This window comes from Oncorhynchus keta, chromosome 1 (genome assembly GCF_023373465.1).
Source record: "Oncorhynchus keta strain PuntledgeMale-10-30-2019 chromosome 1, Oket_V2, whole genome shotgun sequence".
NCBI lineage: Eukaryota > Metazoa > Chordata > Actinopteri > Salmoniformes > Salmonidae > Oncorhynchus > Oncorhynchus keta.
Genome location: NC_068421.1, coordinates 71,976,668 through 71,990,424, shown reverse-complemented (window position 1 = coordinate 71,990,424; position 13,757 = coordinate 71,976,668). Strand labels below are relative to the sequence as shown.

Here is a 13,757-nt window from a genome sequence, read left to right as displayed (position 1 = left end):
CAGTTGAAGTGGTGGATTAGATCCCTTTTACAATAATAAGGAGATTGACAGACACAGACACACAGGGGATGGAGGGAGGGGGGAGGAAGGAGGGTGGAGGGAGTGGTGGAGAGAGGGAGGGTGGGTGGGTGGGTGGGTGGGTGGGTGGGTGGGTGGGTGGAGGGAGGGAGATAAACGATAAACAACTGTTGCAACAGTGAATAATGGAGATCGATTTGGGGAAATAAATAAATATAAGAGGAGAACAAATTGCAAAAACTAAAGGGTGAAACCATGAATTATTTGTAGTAGAACATCATCTGACTCTTTACCTGACGGTTACTTGTGTTTCTTGTGTGTTTTTACAGTAATGTTTTATTTAATATTGTTGTATTTAATATTGTTATAGGCACAGGATATATAGTAGGAGAGGGATGGACAAAATCAGTCATTTTCATGTCTAAAGCAGAAGAATAGGGGCACGGCAGGCTTTACTGGGTGCATGGGAGGTGAGATAGAGAGTGAAGGAGACAGATCCTGCGAGGGAGGGGGCCCCCTTATGAGGTGAGACGTGTAAGCCTGCTGCTTGTAACAGAGTTAGCCAGGATAAGGACATGTATCTGTGGGATCAGAGGGAGTTAGAGGGAACCTCCAGACCACAGCGTCACACCATCTGTCTCAGTCAGTGCCCTGCTCTGTTAGAAAACAGGCCATGTTGCACTTTTAATCCCTTATGTTCAATGTTCCCTCTAATATTTTGCAGCACTGAGCAAACTGAGTGGAAATTAGAAATTTGTGAGAATACCCTTACAGTTTCAGACAGAAGCCAATAGGCTATTGTGGCCATTTGAGCATAATGCAGGCCTACCAACAAAACCAATGGAGCAAATCCCATAACATTTTCACATTGAAATACACTACACGATAAAAAGTAGGTTGACACCTGCGAACATCTCATTCCAAATTCATGGGCATTAACATGGATTTGGTCCCCCCTTTGCTGCTATAACAGCCTCCACTCTTCTGGGAAGGCTTTCCACTAGATGTTGGAACATTGCTGTGGGGACTTGCTTCCATTCAGCCAAAAAAGCATTAGTGAGGTTGGGCACTGATGTTGGGCAATTAGGCTTGGTTTGCAGTCGGCGTTCCAATTCATCCCAAAGGTGTTCAGTGAGGTTGAGGTCAGGGTTCATTGCACATGGTGATCTTAGGCTTGTGTGCAGCTGCTCGGCCATGGAAACCCATTTCATGAAGCTCCCGACGAACAGTTCTTGTGCTGACAATTCTTGTGCTGATGTTTCTTCCAGAGGCAGTGTGGAACTCGGTAGTGAGTGTTGCAACAGGGAACAGACGATTTTTACGTGCTATGTGCTTCAGCACTCGGCGGTCTCGTTGACACTTCACAGTAACAGCACTTACAGTTGACCGTCAACTCTGGCAGGGCAGAAAGTTCACAAACTGACTTGTTGGAAAGGTGGCATCCTATGACGGTGCCACGTTGAAAGTCACTGAGCTCTTCAGTAAGGCCATTCTACTGTCAGTGTTTGTCTATGGAGATTGCATGGCTACATTTTTGTCAGCAACATTTGTGGCTGAAATAGGCAAATCCACGAATTTGAAGGGGTGTCCACATACTTTTGTATATATAGTATAGCTTTTGATTTCTATGCTATAGCCCACAGTATGTGGTGTTCAATGGAGGCCCACATTGCATGAGACTTTTAAAACGTTTTTTACATTATGATGAGCTTGACATAAAAAAATATATTTTGTACTTCTGTCTGTAACATCATTGGCCTAGACTGTAAATTGCACTGTACTTTGTTTTATGATGCAAGAAACCACTTTACTAAATAAAAGTAATTATTATTACCATATTGAGAATTAGACAAGGTTGGCTACCCCTCTGCCTATTGGCTTCTTTGCATATTCAAGCCTGTCTCAAAATACAACACTACCTCTTAACATAAGCTTTTTACCTGACTGGCTTTTCAAATAAATGTGGTCTACACATTTTGTGCTCCTGTAGGAAGCAGTAACTCCCTATTGTTGACCTATACTTATATATAACAGGGCTAATAACTCGCTAACTAGCAAAGAATATCAACAACTGTGCACATGCTGATCTGGACTGATCTGAAAAGCCATTCACTCGGGGCTCATGGGCTATCCTGACCAATAGAATTCTACTCCATTGCTCTCTGGCTCTGCCTACAACAAAATCACAGACTCAATCTTGCAAAGTTAGATTTGTTTTGGTTTGTTGCATTGAAAAGAGCCTGATATAATGTTCATTCGATCACAGAAAAAGTGTTGATTTGTATAGTGCAAAGTAATAGAGCGAACTCAGTAAAGTTCAATCTCTTGCGTCTCTGTGTGTCCTGGCATTTCTTTTGTGTGGCAGTCTTGGAGGAGGTGCACGGCCGCATACCCGCGCAGCTTAGAGGGACATTGCTCAGGTCCCTCTCCTCCATTCCCCTCTTTCTCTACTATCCTTTTGACACTTTGACCCAGGACAGGAGCTGTTTTAAGGTATTAGGGTAGACAAACCGGGGTGACTGTGGGGTCAGCGCTGTGCTGAGGGGTTGGGCGTCACTGGCTCCGTGGCTAATCATTGCCCTAGGCCAAAGCCCTCTGCTCAACCTTATGACACAAGGAGCTGTGAAACTGTTATTACACATATTACACTAATCAAAAATGCATATGCCAAATAGAGTGATTATTACAGTAACACGTGTGGATAACAGCTAGGAAGACAGACTGATCAATTTTTTAATGCCACAGTAGTCTCTAAAAAAAATGCTGCTAATATTATTTCAGAGAGGTGATGCAAGTATTACTGTTCAGGAGCAAGTGCTCAGAACAAGGGATATTACAAAGGAGAGAAAGATACATGTAGGTTGGATATGGACTGAAACTGAGTGAGCTTTGGGGATTGTGATTTGTGGTATCATACAGTATGTGAGGTGTCTGAGTTATGTTGATGATGATATGAAAATAGTGTTTGAGATGTGGCTCCTGAATGATGAGAGGTTGAGGTGAGGAGGGATGTTGGAGCTGTTGTGTACGCTAGGGGTGGTAATGTATTTGGCATGAAGTATGAGGTAAGTTCCTCTATATCTCCCTCTCTCTCTCTTTGTCCCTCGGACCCAGTTGGTTTAAACGTTAAGCTTTCCACCGGAAACATGACAGGAGATAGTGATATAGAGGTAGAGGAAAGGCGGGTAATTGTTTTTGCAGTTCTAGAAACAGTAGGATGGTCTCTGGTGGCTGTACCTCTGTCTGCTTGACTGTGTTGTTCTTACACCCCAAGGCCGAATATCTGATTGATAAATAGACAACATAATTACATGTTTTGTGTTGGACAGAGTTAAATAACATGGCCTAGATTAAAATAAATGTCTGTGCGTCTTTTTTTGTATGTGTGGTTGTCTGTGTGTGCGTGCCTGTCTCGGTATGTTATTGGTTTTGTTTACCCTCCAGATCAGATTTGGGCAGACAATATTAACTCACTGATTCCTTAACGAGACGTTATTAAGACACAAAGAGACTCCGGATTAACGAGTTTAGCTTTTGAGGATCATTAAAAAGTGCTTGTTATGCTTTTCTCAGCTTGATGAATTTCAAAGGGGTGAAAAAACAGAGATTATACTGTTTCTAAAGGCTAACTCCAAGAGACAACAGGGTGTGAGGGGAAATGGGGTCTGGGATTTTGGGGGACAGGCAAAGAACAGAGACATGAACCATGGCCAGATATTTTAATATCTCTTGCCAGTGCCTGTAGCAATTTTGAGTTTATTATTTAATATGGAAAGTCAAATAATGATTTGAAGTGAATTGGCGTTATTTCGCTTGATTAATTTGCCCCACAAAATAGCTTTATAGTCCCTTCCCCAGATATCAGATACAAAATAAGAAAGTTACATTTTGAATGAGAATGACTCACTTAAATGACACTAGCGCTTTGAAACATTTTCATGCATTTATCTTCTTGATTTCTGTCATTACATCATTGTTGCGCACTTGTTTTTTATAGGTCTTCATAGTGTTTCAGTAGCGGTAAGTGGGAAAGAGGGATACCTACAGTGCCTTCAGAAGGTATTCATACCCCTTGACTTATTCCACATTTTGTTGTGTTACAACCTGAATTTAAAATTGATGAAATATATTTTTTTATTTCACCTACCCACAATACCCCATAATGACAAAGTGAAAACATGTTGTTAGACATTTTTGCCAATGTATTGAAAATTAAATACAGAAATATCTATTTTACATACATATTCACACCCCTGAGTCAATACATGTTAGAATCCCATTTGAAAGTGATTACAGCTGTGAGTATTTCTGCATAAGTGTCTAAGAGTGTTGCATGCCTGGATTGTACAATATTTGCACATTATTCATAAAAAAAATATTCTGTCACGGCTGTTCAAAGGAGAGGACCAAAGTGTAGCATGGTGAGCGTACATTTTCTTTATTTTAATCAAAATGATGCCAAACACTACAAAAACAAACCGTGACGCTCAAAAGCAAAGTGCTCTAAACAGAGACAACCTCTCACAAACACAGGTGGGAAAAAGGGTACCTAAGTATGGTTACCAATCAGAGACAACGATAGACAGCTGCCCCTGATTGAGAACCATACCCGGCCAACCACAAAGAAATAGAAAACATAGAACACAAAACATAGAATTCCCACCCCAACTCACGCCCTGACCAAACCAAAATAGAGACATAAAAAGGATCTCTAAGGTCAGGGCGTGACATCTTCAAGCTCTGTCAAGTTGGTTGTTGATTGCTAGACAGAGATTTTCAAGACGATTAACGTCAAAACTGTAAATAGGCTGCTCAGGAACATTCGATGTCATTTAGTTGTAAGGGTTTTCATCCTCTTCTGAGGAAGAGTAGTCAAGATCGGACCAATGCGCAGCGTGGTATGTGTCCATGTTAATATTTAATAGATCAACTGTACACTGAACAACAAAACAACAAAGAGATTGAACGAAACAGTCCTGTAAGGTGCAAACACACAAAACAGAAAACAACTACCCACAAATCAAGTGGGAAAAACAGGCTACCTAAGTATGATTCTCAATCAGAGACAATGATTGACAGCTGCCTCTGATTGAGAACCATACCAGGCCAAACAAATAAAAAACCAAAACTACAACAACACATAGAATGCCCACCCCAACGCACGCCCGGACCAACCTAAACAAGAAACATAACAAAGGAACTAAGGTCAGGACATGACATTAGTAAGCAACTCCAGTGTATAGTTGGCCTTTTGTTTTAGGTTATTGTCCTGCTGAAAGGTGAATATGTCCCCCAGTGTCTGTAGGAAAGTAAACTTTCTTTGATTTTGCCCATGCTTAGCTCCATCCGTTTCTTTTAATCCCCAAAAAACTCCCTAGTCCATGCCGATGACAAGCATTCCCATAACATGATGCAGCCACCACTATGCTTGAAAATATGAAGAGTGGTACTCAGTGATGTGTTGTTGGATTTGCCCCAAACACGCTTTGTATTCAGGACATAAAGTTAATTTCTTTGCCACATTTTTTGCAGTTTATTATTATTCTGCACAAGCTTCCTTCTTTTCACTCTGTCATTTAGGAGTAATTACAATGTTTTTGATCCATCCTCAGTTTTCTCCTATCACAGCCACTAAACTCTGTAACTGTTTTAAAGTCAACATTGGCATCATGGTGAAATCCCTTAGCGGTTTCCTCCCTCTCAGGCAACTGAGTTAGTAATAACTTCACCATACTCATAAGGATATTCAATGTCTGCTTTTTTTTACCCATCAACCACTAGGTGCCCTTCTTTGCGAGGCATTGGAAAACCTCCCTGGTCATTGTGGTTGAATCTGTGTTTGAAATTCACTGATCGACTGAGGAACCTTACAGATAATTATATGTGTGTGATACAGAGATGAGATAGTCATTCAAAAATCATGTTCAACACTATTATTTCACACAGAGTGAGTCTTATTATGTGGCGTATTATGTTTACTCCTTACCTTATTAAGGCTTGCCATAACAAAGGAGTTGAATAATTATTGACTCAAGACATTTCAGCTTTTCATTTTTTTATGGGGTATTGAGTCCAGGCTAGTGACAAAAAAATCTAATTTTAAATTCAGGCTTTAACACAAGAAAATGTAAATATTGTGTAAATATTTTCTGAAGGCACTGGATACATTCAACTGAAATTGGTCTTCTGCATTAAACCCAATGCCTCTGAATCAGTGTCCACTGTGTGGAGGTAGAGAGCCAACAAACCCATCAATCAAGTTTCAATACAACCTTTGTAAAGCACTAAGAAGTCTCTCTTAGTCTTTCTATTACAAGATCACTGTTGATAAGCTGTCAACATGGCTATCTTCATAAACATGTGTGTAGCAGTCGCAGTTCACTGTAGCAGCAAATGGGATGCAAGTATATGTCATGAAGCATTGATAAGGTGACATCATGACATGCCCGGATGAGCACGCTGCTTGTGGTGTTACCACCACAAGCTTAACATGGTTTATAATATGATCTGACATGTGACTACTGATGGGTTTGCATGTGTGTGTGGAGAGTTTGTTTGGGGGATGGGTGTAAGTGCATGGGTGTATGTTGATGCAAAGAATATTACATTTTAAACAGAGTTAATAGTATTTTTGGCAATGACAAAAAATGTAGGGACTAGTGGAGTCGGGGGGACAGAATGAGAGAGAGGGAGAGAGAGGGAGAGAGAGAGAGAGAGAGAGAGAGAGAGAGAGAGAGAGAGAGAGAGAGAGAGAGAGAGAGAGAGAGAGAGAGAGAGAGAGAGAGAGAGAGAGAGAGAGAGAGAGAGAGAGAGAGAGAGAGAGAGAGAGAGAGATATTGGGGTGAGAGAGATATTGGGGTGAGAGAGAAGAGGGGAGTGTGATGAAGAGGGAGACAGGGATTTGCAACAGAGATGAGAGAAAGAGAGGGGGCAGTGACACTCAGTGACAGAGTGTCATATGCACTCACATGTGCACACACCCTCTCTTTTTTTGTCTCTCTCTGTGAACGTGTGTCGGTAAATCTGTCAGTATTGTCACTTTTGTGGGGGGAAATGGTGAGAGGACATCCAAATCAATCATCCTATCTATGACCTACGGTAAGACCTTTTTGTTTTTCAACTACACCTCCTCTTCTCCATCCCTCTCATTCCTCTCTCTTTTAGGCCTTTGTCTCTCCTAGTGTCATTCTACTTTTTTCTCTCTCTTTCCCCATGTCTCTCTGGCTTTCTGTTGGTTCTCTCTCCCCCTACTCTGGGCTGAAGCCAGGTTGAGGCCTCTGTGGCGCCCCACAGTTTTTCCTCTCTGTCATGTTCCATAGTGGACATCAGGGGCTACACTTAATGTGTGGAACCAGTAGAACCATCTGTCTGACATGGGTTGTCATTATTATTAATTTTACAGTAAATATGATGATTATCATCAGTATAGTCGGTGCTGATACTGATTAAGTATTTGTTGTTGAAATAGTTTGGGATGTTGTACTACCAATGTTGAGGTTGTTGTTCCAATTTCAAATGTTTTATTTTCAAGAAAAACGATAGTACTATGTTTCCAAATGTGCTCTTGTACATGATCAGACCGATTTTCAGTTTGTTTATGTAATTGTAAAACAAGAATACTAGAAAGATTGAGCATTTTCTTTGAGTTTAATATCTTTTGACATGTTCAGTAAATTTTGGATAATGTTTTTGAAGTCCATGTTTTTCTGTCATTAATATATATTTATGTAATATTCAGTTAGATTATCTTCTCTGCACAAGTGTTTCTTCATTAAATGACCCTTGAGAAATAAAACAGCAGAGAAAAGTTACAGGTCTTCATTAGGTCACAACCTTAGCTTTGAAACAGTTTTAGAAATTTAGGCTTGGAAATCTCTTCTGTTATGGAGATTATGAAAAGTGAATGCTTTTTGAATTACTGAAATGTGCTTTGACCTGTTATGTTATCAAATGAATGAATGTCATCCCATTAAGAAAATACTGAAGCTATGAGATGGGTAGAAGTTCTATCCTACTGCATTGTTTACTGATTTGTCCCTGAAATTCAGATAGCTTTGAAATTTCACACAGCAAAAAAAGTTTAGTTGGACTTGATAATAATAATAATAAATAATAATAATAATAATAATAATAATAATAATATTAATAATAAATAAATAATAATGATGATGACCAAATTCACCCCATAGTCAATTATTTCAACATCACACCATTCCAGTCATATGATGTCACAGATTGTGTCAAAAAAGTTGACGAAAGTATTTAGGTGTATAATATGGGTATACATATCTCTCTTGTTTGATTATGCCACATCAGACATCAGTCTTTGCTGCATAACAGCATGCTTACTACCGGTATATAACAGGAGTCTGAATTATATAGTACGACAAGAATGCAAGCTGACAAACGTCTATACAAATATATTTGCTATTAGTGAGTTGAGGTCGATGTAGGAATATCCAAATCATGTTTATTTGTGTGTGTATACATGTGTGTAAATGTGTGTGTGTGTGTGTGTGTCTATGGGGGGCAATGGGGATCGAATGAGGATTAGTCACTTAATACTTCAACATACTAACAGACAGTTGGACACATACTCACACTGGAGAATAACACTACCTCACAAGTGTAAATTCACTTGATTGGGTGCACAGGGTGAGAGTCCTGATTTCTCTACTTTCTAGAAAGTTGCACTAATTGTTTTGGATCTAGTTCATTACTTGTACATACTCAGACAAATTGTAAGCCATAGAGAGAGAGGTCTGGTAAAGAGGTTCTTCCGTCTATGGCCAGATTGTTGTTCTTGTGTTGTTTCCCACATCCTGTCCTCTTCTCTCTCCTCTTCTCTGTCCTCATTAGAGATGTTATCTTGACCTCAGTTCCTGTCTACCTAACACATAGAGATGTTGTTTTCATGACTTTACACCAGCTTTGAGAATGATCACCTATGCCATTTTCTCTCTCTCTCTGACAAGACCAAGAAGAAACACACACGGACACAGGAAGACTGTTTTCTCCACAGAGGACAGTCACCAGTCAGTCCATTATTGGACACCAGCGCTGTCTGAGTATTGGGAGGCATCAAGCCTGTTGTTGTGTATGGACTGCTGCTGCACTAAAACAGAGAGGTGGATTAACACACAACCCTGACACACGGACAAACTCAGTCTGCTCCCAAAGCCGTGGCCATGTCATCTCCCTCTCTCCCCATGCCCTCCCTCCCCCCCAGTCCACTGGCGATGGAGTACCTCAATGACTTTGACCTCCTTAAGTTTGAGGTGAAGCCTGACACTCCTCCTCTCCCTCCCCCCTGCACATTCCCCAAGTCTAGCCTACCCCACGACCCCTCCAGTTCCCCTGGTCCCTACACCAGCCTCAGCTCTAGCCCATACAACTCCCTGCCCCCCTCTCCAACACTGAGCGATGCCCACCCACCTCCCTCAGCCTCTTCCTCCCTCTCCCCTTCCTCCTCCTCCTCCATCTCCTTCCCTCTGTCCATCTCAAACAGCTACACTTCTGGCATCAGTTCTGGATCTCAGGGGAACGTGGAGGGTAGCCCCTCCCATGGGGGTGCCCAGGGTCCTAACCCTGCCTCTTTGGAGGACCTGATCTGGCTCGCAGCGCTGCAGCAGCAGTTTGGAGGGGAGGCGGGGGGACCTGCGTCCCTGCTGGGAGGCGGGCCAGAGCGGGGAGACAGAGAAAGAGGGTCGGTCGGCAGCTTCCTGGGCTGTGAGGACGCTGTGGAGGCTCTACTGAACTCAGCTGCAGCAGCTGTTAACTCACAGGTATGTAACACTGCCAATATTGTCTGTGGATGTCTGTAAATTATATGTTGTTATTCACTTTTGATAGTGGGTTCGTAATGACATAGATAGACTATAATCAATGTTTCTATTTCTCTTTTTCTCTCTCCCTCTTTCCAATCGTCCACTGTGTATTCTCGCTCTCAGTTCCCAGTGCTTTCCCAGAGTTCCAGCAGTAACCTGGGGGATTCGGGTAGTGACAGTGGAGGTGACATTTCCTGCGCCAATGGGACGGATATGTGTCATCGTCCACTCCTCTACCTCTCGTCTGGCCCTCAATTGCTCCCCAACACCAACCCCTCTTCAGCATCCTACCCACAACCCCAGAGCCCCTCTGACCGACTTCATCACCATCATCCACATCATAATCATCATCATCACCCGCACCACCCCATGCATGGCCATCATCATCATCATCATCATCATCACCTCCAAGTAATTAATATGGTCAGGGGGCATGACAGTATGAAACAAAATATAGTAGAATAACCAAGATAAGAGAAACGAGAAGGCTAGCAACAACAGCGCCAGTACTGGATGGAGCAGGAGCATATGGGAGAGGGGAGGGAGATGTGATAGAGGGATCATGCTGTAAAGGATTGGGATTAGAACATTAGAACATGATTAAGTGTGCTTGCCGTGTACCTGCCATAAGTATAGAAAACATGCCTCTACTCTGAGATGACAATGAGTTTATCTGTAGACATTCCTTGTTTAAAAATGCATTGTTTGTCCTGCAGGCAAGTACAGAATATTGGAGTAAATGTAATAAAGGGAGCAATAATTCTCCTTTTAATAGATACAAGCAATTGTACTACATCAACATTGATATATGAACTGTGTTAAAGCTAATACTTACTAGGCCACATCAATAACTCCAGGGCTTTGAATTGATTTGATTTTGATTTTCCTCTAGCTGTTCTATGGTTGAAGGAGCTATGTGTGGGGCTGGTAATGCTATTGTGTATGGAATGTTCAGTACTGTTCTATAGCTGCATTCTCCAACCAGGTGTCTGAGAGAATCTCTGTGCAGTATGTGGAGCACAGTGTGAGCTTATGATAATATCTGCTATTATTGCCGTGTATAACCCTGATTACTGTCACTTTCAATCAGTCAGATTATCTGACAGATTATGGACATGTGATACCAAAATGTGCCCCCTGACACACACAGCTAGGCACGATCTCACATCACACACAGAACCACACATGCACAACTCAGACACACACACACACACACACACACACACACACACACACACACACACACACACACACACACACACACACACACACACACACACACACACACACACACACACACACACACACACACATTGAAAGTCAGTCAAAATGTTTTAAGTCCTATCTATTCTGTATAACCGTAATTCATGTCAACGTTCGGAAGTAACCATCTCTCCCTGTGTCTGTGTGCAGTGTGGTGGGCTGGATGAGCGTTTCTCAGACGAACAGCTGGTGAGCCTATCAGTGCGGGAGCTGAACAGACACCTGCGTGGCGTCAGTAAGGATGAGGTGGTGCGTCTCAAGCAGAAACGTCGTACGCTAAAGAATCGAGGCTATGCCCAGTCCTGTCGCTACAAACGCTTGCAGCACCGCCACGCACTGGAGTCCGAGAAACACGTCCTTACACAACAGGTAGGATAAACACACACACACAACAAAAACACACCACTGCCAACAACTACAAAATAAAAGCTCTAATAACTCTCTCCTGTCCGTCTCTCTCCTCAGTTGGAACAGCTGCAGTGTGAGCTATCTCGGGTGCTGAGGGAGAGGGACGCCTACAAGGCTCGCTACGAAAAGCTTGTCAGCACAAACGATGCTCCACCTACCCACGCCAACAACCCCCCCTCACCACCACCTGACTACTTCCTCTGAGGACATACCCAGAGGAGAGGACATAAAAATTGAGGGATGAGAGTGGGGTAAAAGAGCAGGTCAGCCTAAATAAGGCCAGCACTGGGAAATCAGTCTTTGGGAGGAAGGGAGGGAGGGTTGGGGGTGTGTGTGCGTGTGTGGAGGTTGTCAGGCAGGTAGTGGGGTTAAAACTAGGCCATATATGACTGTGAAATCAACCTGCTGAGCTGGCACTTGACTGTTAACTTAGGGTTAGAATTGAGCCCTAGATTGCTTCATAAACCGGACTAATGGTGAAGATTTCAGTTTTGATATCACAGTGACGTTCATAGTAGCACAAAGACTCAATGAAACATCTTCAGGATGCATCCTGCACTGGTCAAATCAGGGCATGGAAGGTCATAGGTCATCCTCAAACTGAACAAACTCCATCGTAGCATTCATCAACCTTAACACTATCAACCTATCTATGCACATTTATTTCAAGCAGAACAAATTAAAAGATGAACTGATATCCAAACAATGGTTGGGTTGAATCCAGCCCCTGACATGCACACTGTGATGGTGTAGGTTGACTGGGCTCATTGGAAACTCAAAGGTCTGAGTAGTGCTGTGGTATTGGATGTGTAGTGGTGTATGATCTTCAAGTGTCCATGGCATGCAGTTGTACTCGCCAGCAAATATTTCACAGTTGCCTACCAAGGTGTTTTTGCTCACCAAGACTTGTTACCCACTATCACATTTCTAAGATGAATAATCATAGAAAAATAACGTACAAGGATCCTTTTTCTGATAGAATTCCTGTGGTTGTGCTAAATGAAAAATTGACATAAACACTCATGTATAAAGTAGATACATAAAAAAAGAAAAATGAAAAGATATCCATACTAAAATAACATACATTTTTGTCATAATGAATATGAAGAATAATTGCAGTGTGATATCTGTGATTTGTGAACGGACCTCCAAGAGACTTCTTCTGTCAACCTGTACTGTAGGATTTCCACAATCAATCAGTTTACTCTAACATGTGAAACAAGAAACTGTGGTTGTTGCAGTTGTTGTCGTCAAATAGGTCTGTACAATGAACATCCCCCCAAAAAGGCAACAGAGGGCTAAATGGACTGTGTTACTATGTTTTGTCTTCAAGCTTTTATAATACAATCTAGGTTGTGCTGAAAACACTTTTGTAAGAGAGCGACAACCTTAATGCAACAAGCACCACAGAGCTGGACACTGTGGATTCTTAAAAAGTGGGGTGAAATGCAAGAAAATGTGGACATTCAAAGACACCTCTCTTAACCAGCTCATGAAATGTTACCAGGGTAGCTACATTAGAGCTAATTGTTTTGGCTAGGTGTAGGTTAATTAATTGATTTATCTGTTTTATTTATTCACTTATTCATTCACAGTATTTATTAATTGTTTATTTATGTACCGATTTATTATTATTTTATTTTACTGGTTTACAATTTAATCTACAAGCTTAGTGTGTACATTTATTTTCAAGCAGGATAAATCCATATTTTAATTATTTTTTTGATTATTTTCAATAGTATGACTACAATCATTATTGCAATCATGGTTGATGTTCCTACTGTAGTGTGGTTTCCTATGAAATAAAGACAATATTTTTATCATCCTTGGCAGTTTTGTTAATTTTCCAATCTTTTTCTGAATTTCTCTCTTTGTCTCGGTTTCACGTGTACTTTAAACACCTAGTAATCTCTCTCTAGCCCTTCTCTGTCCCTCCCACTTTTTCAATCTCCTGTAGACCTGTTCTATTTACCTCATCCCCTCTTCCATTTTTCTCTCCCTCCATCTCTCTGTCATTCTGTGTCCCTCTATAGAGAGGCAGTGACCCCGGCAGAGCGCTGTTTGGGATGACCTCACCCTCGGCCCTGCCTCCCTCTCTGTGGCTCTCGCTCTCTCTGGCCTGTATAATAGGGACAGGATTAGGGCTATAATAGCGCCCTGACTGCTCACTGCCGGAGTCCATTGTAGCATTGTGTGCAGAGGACGTACACAGAGTAACATGAACACTCACCCTACTCACGC

At 41.8% G+C, this 13,757-nt stretch overlaps 1 protein-coding gene across 2 annotated transcripts in view; it reads left to right on the top strand.

The window, feature by feature from the left end:
* LOC118395869 (transcription factor MafA-like) overlaps positions 1-13,341 on the top strand; it is a 20,893-nt gene extending 7,552 nt beyond the window's left edge. The window contains exons 1-5 of one of the 2 annotated variants that reach the window (XM_035789897.2): positions 6,970-7,116; positions 8,994-9,803; positions 9,969-10,256; positions 11,259-11,477; positions 11,574-13,341. In XM_035789897.2, coding sequence (XP_035645790.1) covers positions 9,207-9,803; positions 9,969-10,256; positions 11,259-11,477; positions 11,574-11,720 — 1,251 coding nt within the window. In that variant the 5' untranslated portion in view covers positions 6,970-7,116; positions 8,994-9,206 and the 3' untranslated portion in view covers positions 11,721-13,341. Of the gene's footprint in view, positions 1-6,969; positions 7,117-8,993; positions 9,804-9,968; positions 10,257-11,258; positions 11,478-11,573 lie in introns of those variants that run through there. The other variant, XM_035789887.2, reaches the window with a different exon arrangement.
* Positions 13,342-13,757: the final 416 nt, after the last annotated feature.